Source organism: Mercenaria mercenaria, chromosome 5 (genome assembly GCF_021730395.1).
Source record: "Mercenaria mercenaria strain notata chromosome 5, MADL_Memer_1, whole genome shotgun sequence".
NCBI lineage: Eukaryota > Metazoa > Mollusca > Bivalvia > Venerida > Veneridae > Mercenaria > Mercenaria mercenaria.
This window is the reverse complement of record NC_069365.1, coordinates 90,962,349-90,987,971: the sequence shown is the minus strand read 5'-3', so window position 1 is coordinate 90,987,971 and position 25,623 is coordinate 90,962,349. Positions and strand designations below refer to the sequence as shown.

The 25,623-nt window shown below is 34.2% G+C and overlaps 1 protein-coding gene across 1 annotated transcript in view; it reads right to left on the bottom strand.

Annotated features, from left to right (window-relative positions):
- Nucleotides 1-25,623, bottom strand: part of LOC123543877 (receptor-type tyrosine-protein phosphatase mu-like) — a 68,292-nt gene that overhangs the window by 34,976 nt on the left and 7,693 nt on the right. Inside the window, exons 2-9 of the mRNA XM_053544277.1 lie at nt 20,847-21,002; nt 11,933-12,142; nt 8,273-8,509; nt 5,234-5,455; nt 2,944-3,132; nt 1,749-1,883; nt 1,159-1,299; nt 98-238 (exon numbers count right to left, since the gene is read on the bottom strand). Of these exons, the coding sequence (XP_053400252.1) occupies nt 98-238; nt 1,159-1,299; nt 1,749-1,883; nt 2,944-3,132; nt 5,234-5,455; nt 8,273-8,509; nt 11,933-12,142; nt 20,847-21,002 (1,431 nt within the window). The remainder of the gene's footprint in view (nt 1-97; nt 239-1,158; nt 1,300-1,748; nt 1,884-2,943; nt 3,133-5,233; nt 5,456-8,272; nt 8,510-11,932; nt 12,143-20,846; nt 21,003-25,623) is intronic.

The following is a 25,623-nucleotide window of genomic DNA, read 5'->3' as shown; positions in this document are numbered from 1 at the left end:
TGCAATAACGTTTTACTCAGCAATGCTTTTTGTGTTATGAGTAGATGATAAAACATCTATACATTTCACATGTATTACAAAAGAAACGATCTTTTACCTCGATTGCATTTGTCGCCTGTATAACCTGGACTGCATCCTCTCTCGCAATATCCGTCAGATTTTCTGCATGCATCTCTGTCGAAACAATTACCACTGCAGTCGAGCGAACAGTTTCCACCATATGTGCCATCCGGACATTCTCAATAAAATAATGCGTACTTACGTTTAAATAGTTAAAATATTTTATGTTTAATTTATGGACACGCAAAGTTTCAAGTATTAAAACGCTTCGGCGTATTTCAAACCATTAAAAAATAATATTCAATATAGCTTTTCACATGATATATAAAACTTATATTCAATAACGGTTTTACAGTTGCGGTTATTTCTAAATGTCAGATGTACAAATGTGGTTGGGGTTTAAATCATAGTTACGCCACAAGTGTTAAAGGATCGATGGTGACACCGAAAGTATATCCAGGAAGACTTGGATATTGGAAACCTCGCATTAAGTCAACCTGTCAATGTTTTCATCACTTCAAAGGCACATATGAAAGCGTTTTGCATTATAAAAAACAACGACTAAAAATTTATTACTGGATTTGAAGATATTTTATATGCATTTTATCAGATGGCAAATTACAACTTAAAGTGCATCGGCCTTTTTGTCTGTTCTACCTTGATGTTGTAAAGATCGATGGCCCTTGCTACTTTTTAAAATGCAAAGAAATGACTGAATGTTATTTCTGTACACTTATAATGGTATTAACCACATCAGGACTTTAGCCAAATTATCAAAGAATATCTAGCGCATAAATCTAACCCTGACATAAATTCGTTAGAGCGTTGTGGCGCTGTAAAAATGAATACGAGACAAACCAGACGCTCTTTGTGGTGGATGTTATGCCAAACTCGAAAGAACAAAACACCAATTCATGTTCAACAGAATCATTTTTTTCTTTTAGGTGCGTATCGTTGTACCACTCGGACTGTGTCCTCTTTGTATAATTCCTACAAATCTGAACTACAATCAATGACTTCGTTAAAAATCATAATCACTGTTCAGAAAACATTATGTCTTAAATTTACACCCGTGCATGCAGTGCATTTTATACATACCAGTGCCACACAGTGGACTATCAACATATCCGTCTTGACAACCGAATGGACAATATCCGTTTATCACATCACATGATTGGGAATTTTTGCATTTACCGCACGGGTTTGTGCAATTTTGACCCCATTGAAACGTTCCGCATTCTGCAAAGAATAGCCTGACAATATTTTAATGTCTTTAACATTTTATAACACCAAGCACATTCATAAAGTGTAATTAAAGCAATGTGAGTTGGATCACAACATACTACATTTTTTTAAGTTCGGCATTTTTTCATTTATGTAAAATTTGTTTTATTTTGAAAGTAAAAAAAGAGAAAGAATTTATTTACGAAGAAAATTTTCCTATCTTATATGAAAAATATTTCATTCAAGTTTTCATGATGAATATTTGAAAACTTACATAAATGTATTTGACAAAGTGATATGTGAAATACCAATTACATGTTTCTCTGATTTACAAAAGTAATATTGACTGAGAAACAATTAAATTTTAATTCACTAAACAAAGACTGATTTAATCTGTACGTTATCCCTGGAGTTCTGATATTTATTTCTCATTTTCAAGAAGTATAAAGTTATTATATACACACCGTTAACACACTGTGAGCCTGGACCGGTCCATCTACCCTCACAACCAGAGGTACATACTCCTGATATTTTGTCTTCTATAGTCTTACACCGACATTCCACCGAACAGTCATAACCACATTTTCCCGCCATGCAGTCTATATCAAAAGGAAAACGATCGCATGATTCCATGGCTGAATTTCATTAAAGACAAAATAGCTTCATATAATGTTTGTAGGTATGAATTGTCATAAATCTTCTATTTCATCTTTATCCCTTTCATTGTTTCCGTTAGGAAAGTTCAGAGCAACATGCAAGATAGATATGTTTGATGGCGACTCGCAGTTAATGAAAGTTACACTGAAAATACCCTGACAAATGTAGGTAGACTTGGAACATTTATCAAGAGTGTATTGCATTTTGTGTGTTGTATTTTGACATTTCTCTCATTTTGGTAAAAGTAATATCAAGATATTTTATTTTCAGAAAGTGGACGGGTAATAAGAGCCACAATATCTTTTTAGTCCGTGTTCATGTAAAATTGTTCTGTTTATTGTCGTCACTTTGTTTACATGCAATACGAATATCTTAATGTGTCATTTAGGCATACAGAAATCTACGGCAGCTCCGAGGTGACACGTTTATGCTTTTTATCTCACGACAACGAAATATTGGTGCGATTTTTTTTATCTTGAAGCCTTACTCATGGGACCAGATACTATTTAGTACTAAAAATTCATTATCTTATTCCCACTAGATGCTAGCCCGTGAAAACTAGATAAATTATCGTGGCCAAGTGACCACATGATACCACGTTGTTTCCGTAAGTATCTCATGAAAAAGAAACGCACACCTCTCATTTTAGAGCTTACGCAGAAATATCATATTCAATAATTAAACATTTGTTGCGTCGGAATATCTAATTCACATCATCGAGTGAGCATAAGGAATGTAATGTATTGTTTACACAAAAGAAATCAACTTAACCTTTTTTCCAGTTTGAAAGAAACTTATTCTTTCAGTAATTTTGAGTAACCTTGGAAGAAAGAGTTTTCTTTTTAAGTAAACATTTACATGCAGTAAAATATTTCCGTATATTTTTATCAGTTATAGCGATCATTTGTATTTCCATGCCATGAAATTGTTTAACTGATAATTATTACATCCTTTGTAGATAAAGCTCCGAAACGCATGAACAAAAATACATTATCTTTTTACCTCCATATATTTCCATTTCACAGACTAGTGTTCTATGTGCAGAAAGTCGCTTTATTGTAACATAACGTCCTATTACATTTAGGGTTACTTTTAAATTTGGTGGTTTGTTCCCTGTATCGTTATAGACATTTACAGCATCAGCTTCTGTTGTTGTGTTTGATACATATAACAGATAATTCCTGATACGATCTGAAAAATGTTAAGTAATAAGTGACATTGTTAATAAATAATATCGATCTATATAAAAATTGCCGAATCCCATATCAATAAATTTTAAGCAAATTCTAAATTTAATTTAATTTAACAGTATATAAATCGTTCTAATCAAAATAGGAAAGCAAAGTTTTTCTGTCCATGTGTTAATGTGGCTGTCAACCATGTAACGTTTTTTCATATCAATTCAATTCAGTGAATTCAATTCAGTGACGAAATTCGTGTTTATTTAGGCAAAAATTCTTATTACATTCACGAGTAATCTCAACTTATTTGAAACATGTGTTCGCCCTATTTCATGCATAGCATTTGTTTGTTTATGTTCTCATTTCTAGGAGTTTAAGCAGCAAAAGAAATGAAAGGTGTACACCGAAGCACTAGAACAAAAGCGTATCATTAGTAAGAGCTATCCGTAAGACAGTTCTCTCTATATCTTGGTCTGAGACTTTTATTCAGTGTCTCCCAACTGACTAAGAGGGTAGTGCTGGTTCTTTCTAGGAAAGACGTTTATCGATCGGCTCTTTTACAAGTCTCCCCGTACTTGTGTTCAGTATTGTTATATTTTCTGTTCCTTTTGGATCATAGAATTCATTCAGTGGATGTATGATAGAGTTCAGCTAATGTCGGTGCTAGCAGACGTGAGAAGTGTTGCACATTTCATTACATCTCATGAACAGACCCAATCAAACTGAGCTTGCTATCATTCTTCACGATTGCATGCTATGCTTCAAAAGATCTTTTTACAGACTCTATTTACATCGGGCACGTTGAAAATTAAACTGTCTATTCGTAAAGAACTAGGTTAAGTTAGCCGGACAGTTCTGGAGGATTTGTCTCGCTCTGTCCCTCTGGTCAGATCACTCTGTACTTGTACTAGTAGAGGACGAGATATATGACCTGATTGGCTGCCTTTGTTCTTTGTGAAGCGCCTTTGAACGTTTTTATCATAGCACGCTTTATAAATTGGGTTTATTAATAGAAATAAATAAATTCGACATTTTCTCAATTACACAAGGGAAACTTGGCAAGACAGGCAACTTCTAATTCGAAAATGTGTTATGTATTACATGCAACTATTAGTTATCGTACTTGGTTATTTCAGTAATTCTAATAACTGTGAAAGGAAGTTTCAATCCAGTACTTTACACATAGTATTCATGAGATAGCGACTATCTCATTTATTTCCAAAGCCGACGCCCGGGTGAGTGGGGCAGCTGTCACTATTATAAATTGCATATGGTACACAAGAGAGGCGTCATAGTAAGACGCTGTAAGAATTCTCTTCCAGTTATTTTTTATATCTAAAATGTATCGTAGAGAAAGTGTCACATTTATTTTACTGTGATGTTTCGTCTTTAAATAAGTTTAGAATATGTAAAATATACCAGACAAGAATGTGAACTTTACTCACAATATATTAATTGATAGCAATTCTGACGATGAAGGACCTTTAATTTATAATAAAAACGTGAAAACGTACGAACAATGTATTATTTAGTTCAAAGTTTTATTGTGATATGATTAGGTTAGCTTGTTAAAAGGTAATATTCCCTTTTACTGGTATTTAATATTTTAGTAGCACTTTCGTGTTTAATACCATTTAATTAAATTATTTAAAGGTATTATTTTTCTTTTGTTTAATCTTATCTATCTCTCCATTTTGAGTTTGGAAATGTATAAAACCGAAATATTAAAAGAAGGGTATCGATATGAACTTCTCTCTTAGTTTAAGAAGTTATATAAAATTTCAAGAGTAATTTTATTATTTGTTTTTAACATTAATTCATACAATTCAAATGTGAGTGACAATTTACTATTATAACATGCAACTGAGAGACGAAAGATAACAGGTAAGGGTAGATTTCTCGGAAGCACAGAGCACCAAAAGCACAGCCCCAGAACCACGCATTTGCATAGTAGGCCCACAACAAAAAGAAGCTGTTACAGTAATGGAAAAATATTTCAGACGGGTTGCTTCAAACATCCAACAAGTACATATAAAATTGTGCTAAATATTGATGGAGGGGAAGGAACGACAATATAAACTACGTTTAGATTTAGATAGAAAATTGCAAACCATCTGTCCTTGAGAACTTGGTAATACGTGAGAGGGTAATAAACGACAAGTGACCCAAATCTATAGTTAACCAGTGAGTCGTTCGTATCCAATTATCATCAAGTGCAAAACAAAACGGCCAGATGTCTTTAAATACGCCGTCCACTGCATTTGTAGATGGATAATTAATCTCGTTCAATGCTGAACTGAATGTGACATTTCTCCGAAACGCCAAATTTCTACCTGCAAAACAAAACGGTTCATTTTGTGTATGTATAAAATGTCGACATGTTGTCGAAGTTATCATAATTAAAAAAGCCTATTCAGAACTACTGAATGTGTAAAACGTCTTGTTCTTGTGTACCTGCTGCTGTCTTTAGGCTGAACACCACTAAATCCAGCTGTTCTTTATTTCATATAAAATCCACTCACTTCATAACGGTGTTTCGACATTTTCTAGCATATCAGATTTTCAGAGACTTATATTCCCATAAAGAACTAGATCGCTACTTTAGAAAAACAAAAAGAAAAGGGGCTGTTAACTTTTATATAAGAAAACTACAGTTCGTTAAATACAACCTGCTGAATTTACTACTTTTCGCTTCTTTCAATTTCTCTTTTCGTGACATTAAATTCTTACGCCGCCATTTTTATCTAGCATGCGATAGGAACATGCCGATTTCATTACAATGCAAAGTGATACATACTGAAACGCGGTAGGGTAAAAGTAAGCACGTTGCTGCCGAGAAAATGCACTAGGAAAGGAAAAAAGATTAGTACTATTTATATTTGGACTACTTGTGACTAGACCTGCGGAGGCTTACATTCTATTTGGTAGTGATCAGCCTATAAGAGAAAATTTTTGTCTTATTTTTCCATGAATTTGCATTCATTCTCAAGGTACACCTATTTCACAATGATTCTACTTTGTTTTGGTACAAAATATTGAGAAAATGTAGAGAAATGACAATTCATTACAGGTCACCCCCATCCCCAAAAATATGCAAAATTTAGCCCTGTGCAAGCAATATTTCAATTAATTTTACCTTATTCGTGGAATTTACATTTACCATCCATTTAATCGTTACGATGTTTGTCATTTTCATTCAGAAACATGCTAATTTTCAATATTATTTAGACAACTGAAGTGCTAAAATGCGAGAAAAGACATTTACTAGGTCCTAAAACGAACCAAAATAGTGCCACCTGGTCGAAAATTCGATCTAAATTCCAAAAACACAAGAAATTTAAGCGTTTTCAGCCATTTGTTACCGTTTTACATCATAAAGAATAGATTAATGGCATTTCCAATCATTTTCGAGGGCTTTCAGAAAATAACATGTATTGCCCCTTATAGGCTGAACACCACTAAATCCAGCTGTTCTTTATTTCATATAAAATCCACTCACTTCATAACGGTGTTTCGACATTTTCTAGCATATCAGATTTTCAGAGACTTATATTCCCATAAAGAACTAGATCGCTACTTTAGAAAAACAAAAAGAAAAGGGGCTGTTAACTTTTATATAAGAAAACTACAGTTCGTTAAATACAACCTGCTGAATTTACTACTTTTCGCTTCTTTCAATTTCTCTTTTCGTGACATTAAATTCTTACGCCGCCATTTTTATCTAGCATGCGATAGGAACATGCCGATTTCATTACAATGCAAAGTGATACATACTGAAACGCGGTAGGGTAAAAGTAAGCACGTTGCTGCCGAGAAAATGCACTAGGAAAGGAAAAAAGATTAGTACTATTTATATTTGGACTACTTGTGACTAGACCTGCGGAGGCTTACATTCTATTTGGTAGTGATCAGCCTATTTACATCCCATTTAGTCGGATGCTATTTATCACGGTGTGAAGATTTTATGGAAACGCTGCGTGATCAGTGCATGATTCCTTTGATAAGTGACCTAATTACGGCGCGTGATAGGGCAGTTAAAGCTTGATTGTGTCAGTAACCATTCTGGATCTTATGTGAACGGAGAAAGCGCAGAATTGATATATTAATAATAATAGTTTAATACTGTTTAAACTGGTGCATTAACTTCTTGAGGCACAAAAACATCATGTTTCTTTTATTTTACTGTTCACGCAACAAAACAACATATATATTTACCAAATACTATTATTAGATTACTATAGAACAAAAAATATGCATTTTCGTAAATGTAATTTTCAAAAATGAACGTAATTTTCGTACTGAAATTGGTGTGTATTCTAAACTTCGAAGTTGGTTATTTAAAATCTGACTGCACATTATTGTAAGAGTTCACTGATTACTGAATTAGCTGGTATATAAAGATGGTCTCTTTTAAGAAAAAGGTACAGTTTGACCTTAGTGTAACCGTTTTCAAAGTAACTTAACATTCCGATCAGTGTTATACCAATATAAGATATCCGTGCTCCAATTTTATTGTTTCTACCAATTAATCATGTGCACCTATTACATTCCTTCGGCAGCAATTCGCTAACAACTTATTGCATTTAAAAATATATGTGTTTCTTTTTTCTCAGACTACGGGCGCTTACATGTATGTCGTTTCATTTGTATATGTGTGTTTCCTGTTGATTGGTTTGTTATGCTTAAGAATATTTAAATTTATATTATGTTAGACAATTATATGTTATTGTTATTATTATTGTTGTTGTTACTATCATTATTATTAATATTATCATTATAATTATTATTATTATTATTATTATTACAAATTGATTTGTAATTTTCAAATTGACAGCTGTTTTAGTAATTATGCAATGTCGTAAATGTAAGTTCACTTTTCAGTAGGGAAGTAAATACCATTAAATATCATGTAACAATGTCTATAAAGTGCGGTTATCTGGCCAACCAGAATGAAGTTGTGCAATACAGTGAAATCAAGCGTTTTTATCATCTAAGACAGTCACTTTATTAATAACAGAACAGATACAAAAAATCAGTCGTTTTTGTACTTTGGTACGAATCGTATCACTTTATTTTGTATTGCAATGTAACAAATCCATTTAAAACACATTCCAAAATGTAGTAATAAACTTTATTTCTAAATATCTTACCGCCGTTTATTTTGACGTCACAAAGCACAAGTTGCGTGTTTGTCTTTGCAAGATGTAACCTCACCAAGTTTCCCTCAAGAGGTTTATGGCAGGTGACATAAATCTTCCTGTTGGTGGGAGCAAAATTACTATGCTGGTAACACAATTGTACTTGAGAAGCAGGAGGGTAGTATGCTACATCAGTATCCTTGCTTGCTGGAACATTCTCAACTGTAACTTTAAATCCTTTGAAATAACCTGTAAATGAGACAATAGACTTGTAAGCATAAATTCTAGTGTTGAGAATCAGACTCAATGGTCTGCTTCAATTACAAAAAAAAATGTGTGACCGTTGATTAATCAGGACGATGAACCTCAGAACAAATTAAGACTAAAAGACTTAACGTTTAAATTCAGGCAATAAGTTAAACATACTTTCAGTAATTTGGGTAATTCTGAACACTAACTATCAATTGTTACAATTATGTCGTAGTGGAAATCATGTCACAAACTTCTGTATACTTTTTGCAAATGCATTCTTTTTATAGATTTGGTTTAGTTTAGTGGCATTATTTCAGGACGTCAAATGTTTTTCAAACAATGAAAATGATGTAAATTCTATATGCAATTTTGGTAAAATAAAACAGAAGAATAATGATATTCAAAATGTAAAGTGCCGTTATAGATTTATTTTAACAAGCACAATAATTATTCACGTCAGAAATTACCACAACGATAACTTATGGAATTGCTTACTATATATACCAACACAACAACAAACGTGTAACAAAACTCTGACATGAAAATCTACTTTAAAGAACGCAGGCTCCAAAAAGCATTCTGCACGTGAAAGGGTATTCGTATATGTATATACGGGCACTTCGACAGCATGCATGTCAATAAAAACAAATGGATACAATAATACAAAACGGAAGTTAAAACATATTTAAAGGAAATCGAAGATAAAAATCGTCAAAGGTGTGACTTTTTATTACATTTAGACAGTTTATAAACCTAAGCATTTTTAGAAAGCCATTTTCAATATCTAATGTATAATCTGCAGCAAATAAATACATCGAAGCAAAATAGAAACAGACTCATTTTACTGAGTCAGTGAACTACACCACCTCCCGATGTCCCCTAGCATCGTCTTAAGCGAAACTCTATTATTTATAAAGTCTGAATTGAATCTGTTATTCTAACAAGTCTGAAACTGAGTCAAAAGCAAAACGAACTATATTGCTTAAGACCACAAAAACATTAATAGGAATAAATATTTTACCAAAGTCCAGGGTTGGACAAGACTTTTTTTTAGCAGAATCTCCATACTGGTAAAGTTTTACAAGCATTTTGTGCACTGATCTCTGTTTTAGGAATGTGTCACAATTCAAAAAAAAAAATGTTGTTTTCCTTTTATTTATTTTTTTATATACTTTTTTGTGTAGGTAATGGGATATAAACATCTATAATTCCATATATAATTGCATAGAATCAACATGAATCCATATGATTAAATCACATACATGTAAGCGAGGAATAATATATAATATGAAGATAAGTTATATCTAGCTTCAATCTGACTAAAGTACATCTCCTATTACGCTACGCTTAGGATCTGAGAAAGAGCTATTGATAGCTTCGTTCTCACGACCCTTTCACTAGCCAATCAGAGCTTAACTTACAACATTTTGCAAATCTATAGTTGGCCTTGATATTTACAATTCGTGTCGTAATGTGTCAGATAGCCGGTTAGCTCAGTCTGTATGCTCTGTAAGCGAGGGGTCTCGCGTTCGAGCCCAGAATTGACTGCACATTTTTCTTACTCTTTGACATTCGAACAAGTCGTCTGATTGGTTAAAATAAAATAGATTTGCAAAAATAAAAAAACAATATTGGAAATCCAAAATATACAGAAGACGAATGTGAATGGGTCATTCTCAGATCTTCGTTTAGAAAGACCAAGTACTTTAGTCAGATTGTTCTAGCTTTTAATATCAAAACATTGGCTTATTTGACTAAATTAACATGAAGTCGACGTGTCCAAATTTCCGATCATTTGACAATGCTATCACAACATTTTTTTATTTGACCAAGAAAAATACTTACATGTGACTCCTCATTCAAATCACAACTTTCAAAAATGACAGCAGAATAACATCAACAGAAAAAGTCGTACACTGTATTAAAAGTATCTGTTAAATAGTGTAAAGACAATATCATATAAGCGTTTAAACTGTTTTCGCCTAACGGTGCACTCACACTTATTATCAAATGCTCGTTCATGTGTATAGGCATGCCTCTAAAAGACAAACAGAATAAAGAAAAATAAAACTTATACCGAAGAAACTAGAGCTATCACTAAAGGTGATGAAAGTACCCCCCGCATGCACTGACACAATACATTGCAATTTGACGCACACAAGATTGCATAATTATGTGGACTGTACGTATATAGACTGTATGTATACAGTATAGTAACGAAAAACAAAGTGCCATAACTATGCAGAATATTTATCTAAAAGAACGTAACATGCACCATGCACAACTAGGGTTGGTACTGATCACTTGTGTGAAGTTTCATTAAATTGTGTGCAAGGGTTCGGAAGATTAGGCGCGCACAAGATTGCATACGCAGACTGTACATAGTATGTTAACAAGAAACAAAGTCCCACAACTCTATACATTTTTTGTTGTTGAAAGAACCTAACATGTCCCATGCACAACTACTGTTGTTACTGATCACTTGTGTGAAGTTTCATTAAATTGTGTCAAGGGGATAAGGAGAGATGATGTGCACAAGACTGTGTCTATGTATATAAAAAACAAAGTCCCGTAACTCTGCTAATAGTTTTTCTGAAAGAACCAAACGCACCCCATGCACACCTACTGCTGTTACTGATCTCTTGTGTGAAGTTTCATTAAAATGTGTCAAGGGGATGAGGAGAGATGGTGCGCATACGATTGTGTCTATGTATATAGTAAAGTAACAAAAAACAAAGTCCCGTAACTTTGCATTTTTTTTTCCTGAAAGAACCTAATATGTCCCATGCACAACTACTGTTGTTACTGATCACTTGTGTGAAGTTTCATTAAATTGTGTCAAGTGGGGATGAGGGGAGATGGTGCGCACAAGATTGTGTCTATGTATATAGTATAGTAACAAAAAACAAAGTCCCGTAACTCTGCATTTTCTTTTGAAAGAACCTAACATGCCCCATGCACAACTACTGTTGTTACTGATCACTTGTGTGAAGTTTCATAAAATTGTGTCAAGGGGTTGAGGAGAGATGGTGCGCACAAGATTGTGACTCCGGACAGACAGACGGACAGACAGACAACCTGAAACCAGTATACACCCCCTTACAACTTTGTTGTCGGGGGTACAATAAGACTGCTATTCTTCTGGCGCAAGTTTAATTCTAAATAGTAATTATTATAATAATATGATTTTTATCTTTACTCTGGGGCTGTTTTTTGGTGCTCTGTGCTTCCGAGAAATTTACCCTTTCCTATTATCTTTTGTACATGTAAACGACACACCAAACGTAGAGGATACACTTATAGTTCGTCTTTTGTTACTAATATCAAATGGTCGTTCATCTGAACTAATACAAAATCTGCCCTAAGTTTTATCTGTAACAGGCTGCATACTTTTCATGCGCTAAATCAGTTTGTACTTACCCAAATATTCGTCTTTCGTGACAAATTCCATACTCTGAATTGTTTCATTATGTGGTAGTTGCACCCTCCACCAAGGGCTTCTACTTCTGTTGCCTGTCGGTACGTTTGTGAAACTACAAGATTCCGTACTCCCGTCATTTGCTCTGTGTGCCCCAGACCCCTCTGGAATGTTATCTAAATGTCTGGCCACTCCATTTTCTGCTACATTTCCTGAATGTCACAAATTGCAAAGATACAAAAATCTGAAAATAAGACTATGATAAAAGTTAGTTGCACGAGATGTCTGCTCACGGAACATAAATCAGACTACATATTGTACAAAAATGTTTTAACAGCAACTTCGACGGGTTACAATCATAAAACAAACTTCTTTTTTTTTTGATTTTCGGACTTTTGTTTTTCTCTTAGGAAAGAATGTTGCATCAATTTGGCAACTTTTAGTATATTTCAATAACGCTGCTTGTGACTTTATTTGACTTTATTTCTACAAAATGGTTTAAATCATTACTAAACGATAAAAAGCGATAACGAGGTCATACATAATTAGTTTGATATTTTAGAACTAAGGATGGCTGTCATGTTAAAACAATTAAGATATGACATATAAATAAACGTATAGATTTTGTCTTACCAATTGAGCGAAGGATACTTGCACACTTTTCTTCTTTAAATTTAGCAAAACACACTTGTAAAGGGTACCATGGTTGCAGAAAATTATGTTACTACGTTGAACGTATTTAATAAAGGCCGCCCTAAAATTCTTAAAATGAACATTCATGCATTATAGTAAGTAAGTAAGTAAGTAAGTAAAGACTTTATTTAATGAGGCTACACATTTGGTTTCCCAATCTTTCATGTGGGCCTTATCTGTTGTGTTTTAATATAAGATGTTAAGTAACTTAAGCATATCCTATTTCATCGATTGTGCAGTATGTATTTACCTAAATGTAACAATCAGCATAAGCTTTAGCAATATAAATTGGCGGCCATGCTTTTTGTGTTCAAAATGGTTGAAGACAGCTACATAGAAAGTGAATTCTGCCTTTCTTCGGAACATGTTATGTGCATCCTCGTGTGATGTATTAAAATAAATTATAACAATCATAAATACAAAAACTGAGTACGATCTCATAAGTAAGTATCTGGAACAATATATATTAAAATTTCCATCCCTGTATCAAAATGTCAAATGAGTATTTCTCCATATGTTCATTATTAAAACATATCCGGGATACTCTTGTCCTTGAGTAACCATCTTGGTACAAATTCTTGTCAGTTCACGTTTCTATGTTTGATATTCTCAAGAGTACTGACGTGGGGCAGAAGGCAAGTCGTAAATATATATTGGGTGGCTATGTCAGCAGCACATAACAATATCCTAAACATGTTTATGTTTGTATCACACCAAAACACATAAAAGTCTTGATTCAAATTTTGAAGATAAAACGTTTTGCGTATACATCCACCAAATGCAATCTTATTTTGTAACACTTTATCCTTTTATTGCTACATTATCAGCTAGCAAACCACGGACATCTTTCAAGGAAATCGCGCAGGCTACTCTGTGCAAAACTATTATCTACAAGAGCATCAAAAATGACATGAAACTGATAAGGGTATATTCAGATATTATCCCTGGTGCAGATACAAGAATGGCAGAGTATATTTCATTCCAAGTATTACCACGTTGAATGTAAAACGTTAAAGACACTGATTCTGGTATGCAAGGTAAGTGGCCTAGGGTCCGCGTATTGGCAGTAAAACTGGACGATTGATAGACTTGCTTCCGTTTATCATATTAATCTACTGTATAGCTTCTGTGCAGTGCATAGATTGCATGTGATATTTTTCACCTTTATAGCAAACCAGTTCTCACTTCTATAACGAGTTTAGAAAGCCTGATTAAATTGGGACTAAACAAACAAAGTGATAAAATACAACAGCATATCAATTTTTCAATTAATCAAGCTTTATAAAGAATTATATCTCATTATTGCTTGATTTTTATAAAAGAAATTAAATAAGGAAAATGCAATCAGGCACTTTTTTAAAAAGAATGAAGAATTCATCTATAAATAAATCATCTGTATTTTGAACTATGATATCTGTTTATTGCTGGATTTTATCATGAAAGTCCATATTTTTTTCATTTATTGAAAATGCAACTGAGCGCTTCCTTAATTTCTAATATCAAAATCCAGCAATATTCAATTTTTCTGTTTTCATTTTGTTACTTAGATAAAAAGATCATAATTAATTAATAATTGAGAAAAAATGTTTGTCATTTCTCTTATTGAGTTTTAAATAATTATATATTTATTTTTTTCATGAAATATGAGACTTTTCTAAAATGGTGAGAATTGTCTTGATGTAAGAATTATAATTTAATTCGTCAGGACATTACTCAACAAGAATAAGCAATTACAATTAGTATATTATCAATTAAAATAATTTTGTGCATAATCTGAAAAAAATCTGCATTTCGATCAGTGAAATGTATAGCACTGGAAATAACCAATTAGCTTTACATATCAAAAAAATTTATGATCCTCTGACATGGACTACATGTCAAGTCTACAGCGGTTTTATGGACCCTTATCAGACTGGTCCAGACAGGATCCTGTTTATTGGGGATTAAAGTGTCTGTCTTTTAGGGGGAGGGGGAGGGGGAGTGGGGAGGGGGGGCACTTATATAGGAGATTTTCTCTGCTTTTAAGGAATGACTGAGTTGTCAAATAGGGGATGTCATTATTCAGAAATTTCAAGTGGGCCGGCATTCAAACCCCGGACCTCTGGTCTGACAGTCAAGCGCGTTACCACTAGACCATCGGCCCACCCTAATTACCTCTAGATGAATTCAACATCAAGACGACTGACAAGGAGAATGACAGAACTTTCAAAATGGTTATATCATCAACCAGCGATAAGGCTACCAAATGATACTAGTAGCTGAAATCTTCTTGCCGAAGAATCATCCACCAAACAACAAATAACACCAGTAACATCATAATCTAAGAAGCACAAATCCGGTCTTTATAATGGGGAAAAAGCAAGATGCAAGTCGTACCTAATGTCGCAAAAATACGACACTTTTCCATTTACGCTCGGACGAACGCAGGCACTAAAGATTAACTATCATTTCAAGGCACTCTTCATTCAAAAACCTTTTATTAATTACCTAAAATGACCGACGTAATATGCATCTATCCAAGATATCGCAACTGCATACTTGCAGTCTGGTGTAAAAGAAAATTTAAGAAACATTCAGCCACACAAGGCAGTTGCTCAAGGTATTATTCCACTATTATTTTCGAAGGAATAGTCACGAAGTAAAAGCGGAGATTCCTCTCTGATTCATTTTTATATATCAAACCTCCATTTACTAAAGTCCCAAATGATTGGCATATAACCGACTTTGTTTCAGTATTTAAGAAGAATGACAATAGTACAGCAATTAACTTTTGACCTGTCTGTCTTACTTCCATTGATAATTTAGGCGAAACAACCCTTCATTCTTACATCAAGGAACACGTCTTAGATAGATCATCAAATAGACTCTCAAAAGATAATAGGTAAGGGTAGATTTCTCGGAAGCACAGAGCACAAAAAACACAGCCCCAGAGCCACGCATTTACATAGTAGGCCCACAACAAAAAGAAGCTGTAATGGAAAAATATTTCAGACGGGTTGCTTCAAAGCTAAATATTGATAAAGGGGAATGAAATGGTAAGGGGCGGAATAGGGTCTGGGGTGGGGGAGGAATCCGAAGGGGGAAAGTTAACAAGGACGAATATACAAGGGAACGCCATGTTCTTTAAAAACAGTCACACTACAACGTAAACCACAATAGCGCAGACACTCATGTACCAGAGATAAACATACAACGACGATCAACTGAATAACATAGAAAAACGAACGAGCAACACATAAGAAAACAGCAGGACACCCACACAAGTAGGAAAAAACAATCAATTACCGTCTTGGGATTCGGCTGCCAAAACAAAGAGGAGCCACGAAAACTTACTAAAAGTAAAGGGGGAGGTGATGCAAAAAGTAGCGTAAATGCAAGGGAAAGGAGAGGGCAAAAGGTGGAGTGGGGTGGAGGAAAAACGCTTACAACAAACAAGAAAACATACGCAACACACAATACAAGACAGACAAAACAACCTGTTGAAAATAGGGGCATCGGCTTGGAACGGTCAGTAACCTAAATAAAGGAAACTGGGGGTTTAAACGCGTTTAGGGCATGCCAACCTCGCACTTACCCTATTTTCAACAAGCGAAACAACACAATGTAAATAAAATCCCCGCTGAGAAAGGCTCTAACATTATTGCAAAAATAAGAGATAAATAAAGAGAAACATGAAATTAAGGTAAATTTAAGGTACAATTACACCAATGTACTCAACAACTTGTCTGAAGTCAGAGCAACAAGAGCCTAACTTTTAAGGGCACGACTAAGAAAACTGTAAGACAAAAATCAACTCCCTCCGTCCGTTGTATGTAAGATTTAGGAGAAAAGCATTATGGAGTCCTACACTTTATTAGTCATCGCACCATCAAATAGGAAAGTGTAGCAATTAACTGTAGAGGGGTCAATCACTAAACATGCACTGTGCTTCACGAAACACCATAACTAAAATCCAAACTTAGTAAGAAGATTCTCTGAAGGCAAGCAAGCAGATGTCGCTAATTAAGAATTTGCGGGTTTACTTTTCTTTTCAGTGTTCATTAATAACTTCAGTCATTTTAGCTCACCGCTGAGGCTCTTTGCGAACGTTTGTCTCATTTACAAAATACTCAGCTTAGATATTAATACAGCTAAACCTCTAAAAAAGGTATTTTGAAATTTGAAATGTGGCTAATCGATGATCAATAACTCGTAATAATCATAGTAACGTAAAAAGAGAGATCCTGCTGAGGTCAACTACTTTTAACATGGTAATAATTAAGACATGATACGTGGCGACAAATACTTTAGCGTGTACATTAGAGAAGATCTGTCATGACGAGGCCACATCAACTACGCAGTAAATCCGTTGTATCTCTAATGCAGAATGTAACGCATCAAGACACCACAGGTACACAACGCACTTTGAATAAGTGCCATCAGTGTGAGATTATCGTCACATACATTAAGTCCAACTTCTTACAAATGTCTATGGCAAAGCAGTCATATTCGCCACATGTGGCTTTATAACAGATACCCTGGCAGTAACAAAAACATGATGATTAGACTGAAGGCTTAGAGAATGCTTAAACAGTGTTGATGTTCTTTAAAATATTTCACCAACTTGTTGAAATTCCGAGGCACCAGCCACCGATTCCGTTAGTACATGGGACTCCCTAGCAAACAATATTTAGCAGCAGCGCTAGAGATGTTGTGAACAAAATTTCTATTATCGAGGCAACCACGGTGGCGTAAAACTCTCTCCCATCACCTGTGCAAGATGGCATTTCAGCAGAGAATTACTGGCGTCATATGCCGTGCAAGAACTGATCTACACTACTGGAGCTAGACATCAAAATTGTTTCATCTGTTTTAACCATTCATTTAGTAAACAGAACATGTAAGGCGGTTCATCTACCACTTGCTAGACTTTCGACTAAATTCGGCAGTTTAAAGTATGACAAGAAAATATTGGTATAACCAATGGGTGCTTCCGAAATTAATTCTGGCATATTAAAAGAACAAAAGTGGAATTCACTGGCTTGGCGCATATAGTTCACTAATGTTGAATAACCAAAGGGCAATACATGTATCTCATTGAAAAATCATTCCGGCAGAACATGAAGAAAATATACCAAAAGTCCTACTGAGAGAGAGTGAAGTATCCTATGATTTTTAGTTGATAAATTCCAGCCAGCAGTTGCTCAGCTCAGAAATACTCTTAAGTAAGATAGAACTATAGTTCACTAATGTTCAATAATTAAAGGACAATAACTCAGTGAATATCATCCAATCAAACATGCGCATTTCGTCTTAGGAGTGAGGTTCCCTAAGTCTTTATGAGTTATAGCTACTGGTTGCTGAGGTATATCCAGACAAACATGGTACAACATATAGTATACTATGTTGAATACTAAAGGGCAATCACCCAGTGAAAAATCATCCTACCAGAACATAAAATAATACGTGTATCTTTTCTTGGGTGTGAAGCTTTCCATGAAGTTTTAAAAATTCTCTCGAATGGTTTCTGAGAAATACATCGGACAAAAAATAGACGCCAGCATACTAATATCGAACTAAGAAAAGGCGATAACTTTCGATCGGAACAGAATGATAAAATGCACCTCTCTTCTTGACAGTAAGGCTTCCTATGAAGTTTGGCTAATTTACAACCAGTGGTTGCTAAGAAATACTGTGACAAGGATTGTACTTTAGCATACTATTGTTGAATAATCAAAGAAAATATAACTCGGTAAAAACATTCGACCGAAGCACGAAGACAGTATACGCATATGCACTTAATAGTTAAACTTCTTTTGAAGTTTTGATAAATTCCAACCAGTAGTTGCTGAGAAATACTCCAGATAAGAATTGTTCTATGGTTTACCTCTGTTGAATAATCAAAGGAAAATATCACGGTGAAAAATCATCCTACAAGAACACGAAACAATATGCGCTTCCACTCTTAATAGTAAAGCCTCCTTTTAAGTTTAGCTAAATGACAACAAATTGTTGCTGAGAATGCTACAGATAAAAATTGTACTAAAGTGCTACTGTTGAATAGTCACAGGACAATAACTCCGTTAACGATCATACTACCGGAATACGAAGACAATACTTGTCATGAGGTTTCGCTAAATTTAAACCAGTAGTTGCTGAGAATTGTACTTATGTATATTACTGTTAAATAATCAAAGGGCAATAACCCAGTGAAAAATTATTTGACCGGAACACAAAAACAACATGCGCATTTCCTCCTAACGCCACACCAAAATTGATGTATTGTTCTTCGGATCTTTTTCAAAGATATTTGAGGCTATCGAGCGAAAAAAATGTTTTCAAATGATCATTTACTGAAGTAAGCAAAGAGCGATAAAATAAAAAAAGAGTAAATAATCACTTGTTTCGTGTTTAACACCAGATCAAGTGTGTTTCTGTTCATAAGCAAGATTTTTAGACAAAAGTTTGTGGAGTAACATTTAGGCAGCATTGTCTTCGGAGTATTGAATGACATACAATAAAAATTAAGAAACATATCAGCGCTATTATCATTCTAGAGTGTCTTATTTATCTTATATCACTTAACAATTTTCTCTGTTCGTGACATTAGACCTCTTAACCCTTGAAGTGCTGGACAACATATCTGTTACCATGGAGGTAATACGTGCAAATGCAGATCACACAGCACTCAACTGAACCTGCTAATCTGAGGTTGTACTATTCGGTTCTAAGTCAGCAGGCTGCGTTTTACTGTCAGAAATGAAATGAAAATCCAAAACGTTGAGGGTTTGACTATACAAAGTATACAAAAACAAATGTTGACACTTTTGAGTGACATATAAGCAAATGTCTAGAATTCCAGATGTATAATCATGTATCATATTTCTTCCAAACCAAAGAATGTAACAACAATCAACAAAAACCTGCGCCTGAGAAACACACATGCCCCCGGCGGGTTTAACACGACTGTATATGTGGAAAGATTCATCTTTAAAGTTATTGTATAGCGAAGCAGACATAAACAAATCTGTAACAAGCTGTTGCTTGAAATACTTTCCGTTTGTTGAGACAACAAAGACATAGGGATCTGCCATTTTTTATGCCCGATATTAAAGCAATCGAATATTACAAAAAAAAAAATAATCAAATAAACTGATACTACCGGGGTAGGTACTCCTTCTATGGGTTAGGGAGACTACGTATTTGAATCGGTGGCTGTATCAGAGAACATGTTTTTCCGATGTTCCGATAAATTACAAACAAGGTGCGTTCTTACACTTCGGAATTTCCTCTTTTTTCTCGTTCCTACTGATTTTGACAAAAAAAAAAAAACAACGTCAAGTTGGTGCGGGAAATCCGACCAACAGATAATCAGTTAGATGTGGCCTAATAGTGAAGAATCTTTTGACGTTTAGCTGAATTCCAACCAGTGCTCCAGAGGAAGCGGAGAGATTATGCTTCCCCTTCGTGGAGTATAAAAATATATAAGATACTTTATAGCGGCCAATTTAGAATGGCTTCAAACAGACATTTTTGCCATTGGACTTTTTAAAACCCTTTTAAAACTTTTCTACAATGCATAAAGTACACTGTGGAAAGTTTGGTGCTTTTGTCCGGCTAATCTACATTAGACCTTAACTCTAGGACTTATCCCCTAGCTATCAAACAGTAAAACAACAAATTATTACAACCGCATATTAAATGACCTCCCACTTTAAGAAAAAGGCTAATAACTAATAATCAAAAGACCTAAGAATGATGATAATGAATGATGGGGACCACTTAATTTAATATTAAAATCAGTGACGTGCAACAGTAGATATACTTTACAAACGTATAAAGGATTAAAACTTTAGAACATTTTATAATTCACATCTCATAATTTTATTACGAGCTTTGTCGTAATATTTCTTAAAAGGTACTGACTACATTTTAGGCAAAAAATAATATCTCTCAAAATCCACAAAAAGTGAGTACTCTGAAAAAGACTAGTGTTACAAACTTATTAACATTAGATTTGATTTTAAAATGTATTCCTATAAACAACCAAAATATTGTGCAGAAGGCAGTAAACCGTGCAACGTGAAATAATGCAGAACATTTACATTCTACAATATTTAACTGTTATTTTCACCCACTTTATCATTTTTCATTGAAAACTGTGAGCATGTAGCTTTAATATTGTGCACAATATAATGTAAAAGTAGAAAGGTAGAGAATTGTATTTATTTACGATATACTTACTAAACTGACAGCCTGGACCAAACCATTTGGTATCACAACCATTCGGACAGTCTCCAGTACTGCTATTACAGGCAACGCTATTGTTACAATGGCACATGTATTCACACTTTAGACCGAACGTGTGTACTCCTTCAGACTTTGTAGCACATGAGGAACCTAAAAAAGAACCAATCACAAGAAGTCGGACGTATTTTGTTATCTTCTGTTAAAAGTGCGAAAGGTCAAAATGGAGATATCTGTTCACTTTTTGACATACCTCAGAACACATTTTCGGTGTTAAGGTGTTTATTGTATATGAATTTTAGACGATAACGCCAAGTTAGTGGCCAATTAAATTATTTCGCTTGAGAATAATAGCAGTATGCTGAACGATTTTTCCATGTAAAATGCCAGACGATTATTTCTGCTGCGGAAACATATCATACAGTAACAATTCTTAGTTACTCTGCTGTTGTCGGCCACACTTAATCTATTTTGTATGTTATATGTATTTTTTTTTTGAAATGATGCTCTTACTACTTTGCAGACATTAATGCATTTACAACAGATTAATTGGTCTATAGAGTGTTACCAAGTTTCAATCCTGATCAACATGTGACAAGACAAACGTTGTTACCATGTTTCATATACATCAGGTAGAATATTTAGTATAAAGCGATTTCCGAAGGTCTTTCTATTATTTGTCCTCGTTGCTAGGGTTTGTATGTCAGAAATCAAAGTTTAAAGCATGACACAGAATATGAAAAGGCATTTACATGTATTTTGTCCGGATTTAGATCAAGTAGAATGTGGCTTCTATGTAGTATTAAGCCTTTTCTAGGATTTAATCTAGTAGCAAAGATTTTGTCCCCACATAACGGAGTTTCAAACTTGACCTTAATTTCATTGAAATAACATTCCAATTAGGTGTATTGAAGACAAGGTGGAAACGAGACCTCCAGAATGGTAAAAATGTTGCTTCCTATAAATTGATATAGTGACTTGTACTTTAGTTTAGTTATAAATTACTTTCAAATGCCTGGTAAAATTCTACAGGAACAAGCACCAGTCACTTGATTCAGTAAATGATGACCGTTTCTATCAGTCTACTGACCAAATATGAATTAAGAAACAACAACTTATCATTGAGCCGTATATATATAAAACATGTAAAGAAGGCAATGTTTTCAAATGTTTTATTCAACAGAATTTCGTTTGACCGGTGCTAGCGGCAATGAGTGATGTTGTGCAGACTTAATCAAACCGAGTCTGATATTATGTTGTTCCTTAGCTAGAATTCTATGATCTTTGTTGAAGTACAATACTTAAAGCGAACATTCTACACAATTAATACATGGTACTCGTTTCTTTAGTTATTTAATATATTTATGCTGTTACAGTTCCGCCTCTTTCATTTATGTTTGAAAAACACTACAAGCATCAAATAAAAACCTCTATGCAAAATGCAAAGGCATGACAACGTAACCGATAAATGTGAAAAGCAGAACAAAAGTATTACATTACTGGAATTCAAAACTCGAAGATTGAGATTACATTTGACCGGGGCTGAAAACATTATGATTTCCTGGAAAAAAAGTTTGAAACAGACTAGTTGTGACTTCCCTAAGCTTCCAAAATGTCTCGATGCAAACACAGGGAATCTACAAATATACTGCCACAATTAAAATCCTCAACATGACAATAAAACCGTTAATAGCCCTGACACTGATCTGATCGTAATGTATGTACTTTACAACAAAATGAATATCACCTCGCCCATAACTGTTGATGATATTGAGAGTTCACACCCAGTGTGTCCGGTACGCGATGACTGTGTACAAGTCCTGTGTAAATTGAACATTGGAAAACAAAGTAGCGCGTGTTAATGAGTGAGTTAACCCAATTTGAAATACCACAGATCTGACGAGGTTAAAGATTTGACAATAAAACAAAAAAGAAAACAACACCCCCACCCCCATGAAACAAACAACAACAAAAACTAGAGCTATCACTGAAGGTGGTGAATGTACCCCCTGCATACACTGACACTGTACATTGCAACTTGACGCACACAAAATTGCACAATTGTGTGCACTGTATGTATATAGACTCTATGTAATATAGTATAGTAACAAAAATCAAAGTACCATAACTCTGAAGAATGTTATCTGAAAGAACCTAACATGCACCATGCACAAGTAAGGTTGGTACTGATCTCTTGCGTGAAGTTTCATTAAATTATGTGCAATGGTTCGGGAGATTAGACGCGCACAAGATTGCATATGCAAACTCTATGTATATAGTATAGTAACAAAACAAAGTCCCATAACTCTACAGAATATTATCTAAAAGATAGTAACATGCACTATGCACAACTAGTACAGATCCCTTGTGTGAAGTTTCGTTAAATTGTGTGCAAGGGTTCAGGAGATTAGACGCGCACAAGATTGCATATGCAGACTGTATGTATATAGTATATTAACAAAAAACAAAATCCCATAACTGTGCAGATTTGTTTTTTTGAAAGAACCTAACGTGCACCATGCACATCTAGGGTTGGTACTGGCACTGATCACTTGTGTGAAGCTTCATTAAATTGTGTCAAGGGGATCTGGGGAGATGGTGCGCACAAGATTGTGTCGGCGGAGAGACAGACAACCTGAAACCAGTATAACCCCCTTTCAACTTCGTTGTTCGGGGAGTACAAAAACCTGGCAATTTATGAACACCAATTATGCGATGCAAATATACAGTTTCTTGATCTCTGATTGTCCTATTCTATATAAAAGCAGTCATATAGACGACAAAGTTTACACAGTCTGACAGATAGGGGATACCGATTTTCTACCACACCCGACCCGGCAGTTCAGATGACTGTAAATCAACCCATTGGACGACAATGATAAACCACTTATTCGGGTATACTGTTTCTAAAATAACTTTATTGTAGAGACAGAATTGTATAAAATGTATAACTGTAAAGCCAAATAGAAAATAGTTCTGTGTCGCCTTCCCTGAAAGAAACGTAATTTCGTTTCTTTTATTTACTTTATATTTCTTTCCATTTTTAATAAATCATTTAAATATGTAAAAATCCAATGGAAAACATTTGGAAAACATTCTGTTCTAAACGCGACAGCTGATAAGCCTTATTTGAAAAAAAATCTTGTAGTTTTATCGTCATCTTCCGTACATTTACGTTAATTTTCGAAGTTTTCGTAAAATCAATATCTGTTGCTTTAATTTAGGTCAACGAGACTATCATGTATTTTACATAATTATATACAGGTTTAAATGTTGAAGAAAATCTTTAACAGAAGATATACATCAGTAGGTATCTTTGCAAAAAGATCTGTTATTATATACAATATAATGAGTGCGACGAGCATTCGTGCTTTTGCATAATTATCAATTCATTGTATTTATATTTTTTACCATAACGAGGGCTGAGTGCGAAGCTATTGGAACAGTAAAAAAGAGAACGAGATACAATAGTTTCGCGTTCAGCCGAAGATATTGATCGACTTACTTAAACTACGCTAAATTCTGTCGGCGGTAAATAAAAACTAAATGGTAATATTGTTTCTTATTTAAAACACGTTAACTATTTTCTTACCTGTTAGAAACTTAGTGTTAGAAACTGAACTTCGATGTTTTTTTTTCTTTTTACCTTTCATTGCTAAAACACGACAATCGTTTCCGTAACATATTTGAAACATTTCAGATAGTGGAGCTTATGAAAAATCACCAAGGTCTAAACAGGGATATGTACAATGACTTGTTTCAAAATTTATAGAATGGTTGTTGTAAAAATAGAATTTCTTTATAATATAAAACAGGAACATGTCATTGATTCCCTTGACAACAAAAATATAAATTTATAGTGGGAATGGTTTATAAGCATGCTGTGATGTATCTAAAACCTTTAGTGTTATGATTCACTGAACAGTCAACGATTTCAACAGCGTCTATAGAGATGCATTGGACTGAAATGAATTAATATTTTAAACTGTCTTCACGCGGAAAGACAAAATTAATAATCCCATTTGAATTCATGTTTTATTTTCTTCCTGTTCTCTTTATAATAAATATGTACACATGTAACCGAACGCAAATGACCATGAACAGGCTCCAATCAAACCGAGCCTGCATCATTTTCGTTTTTGTCGTGTTGAGCGACCTATGGAGTTTCCACTTTTTCTATTAAAATAAAAAATAAATGAAAAACGCTAATGATCTAATGAGCGACAGCTGAAAAAGAAATTATTATCATCTCAGTATTTTTGCAATCATAATCCTCTTTATAATGTAGTTTAAGATCGGTTTAAAATTAATAATTTCTAAAACGTTAGTATAATGAAAAAACAAATCGGCATATAAAAAATTACGCTAGAGGATCTTATATGTTTTCCTTGATTTATTAAAAACTTGACAGGCTTTCATGGTGGAATCCTGAAGTTACAGTTTCGACTCGTATTCCACGTAGAAAACAATATAGGGAAATACATTGTAGAAGTCATAGAATACTTTTGTTTGCATCAGTGTATCTTTCACAGAGCGAACATCAGCTGCAATATTTTCTCCATGAATGAAAACTCTTAATCTGGTGTTCACGAACGAAAGATATTTCGAACTTACATCATGAAACCAAACGTATTTCCACTTGAATTCGTAACTGTTTTAAAGTTTTTTACCAATTTTACGCGCGCACGCAAGTCATAAGATTCTACCGTAACAATAGTAATAGTGGGGAAAAAAACCATATTTTTTTAATATTTTTTTTCAGATTTCGTAATAC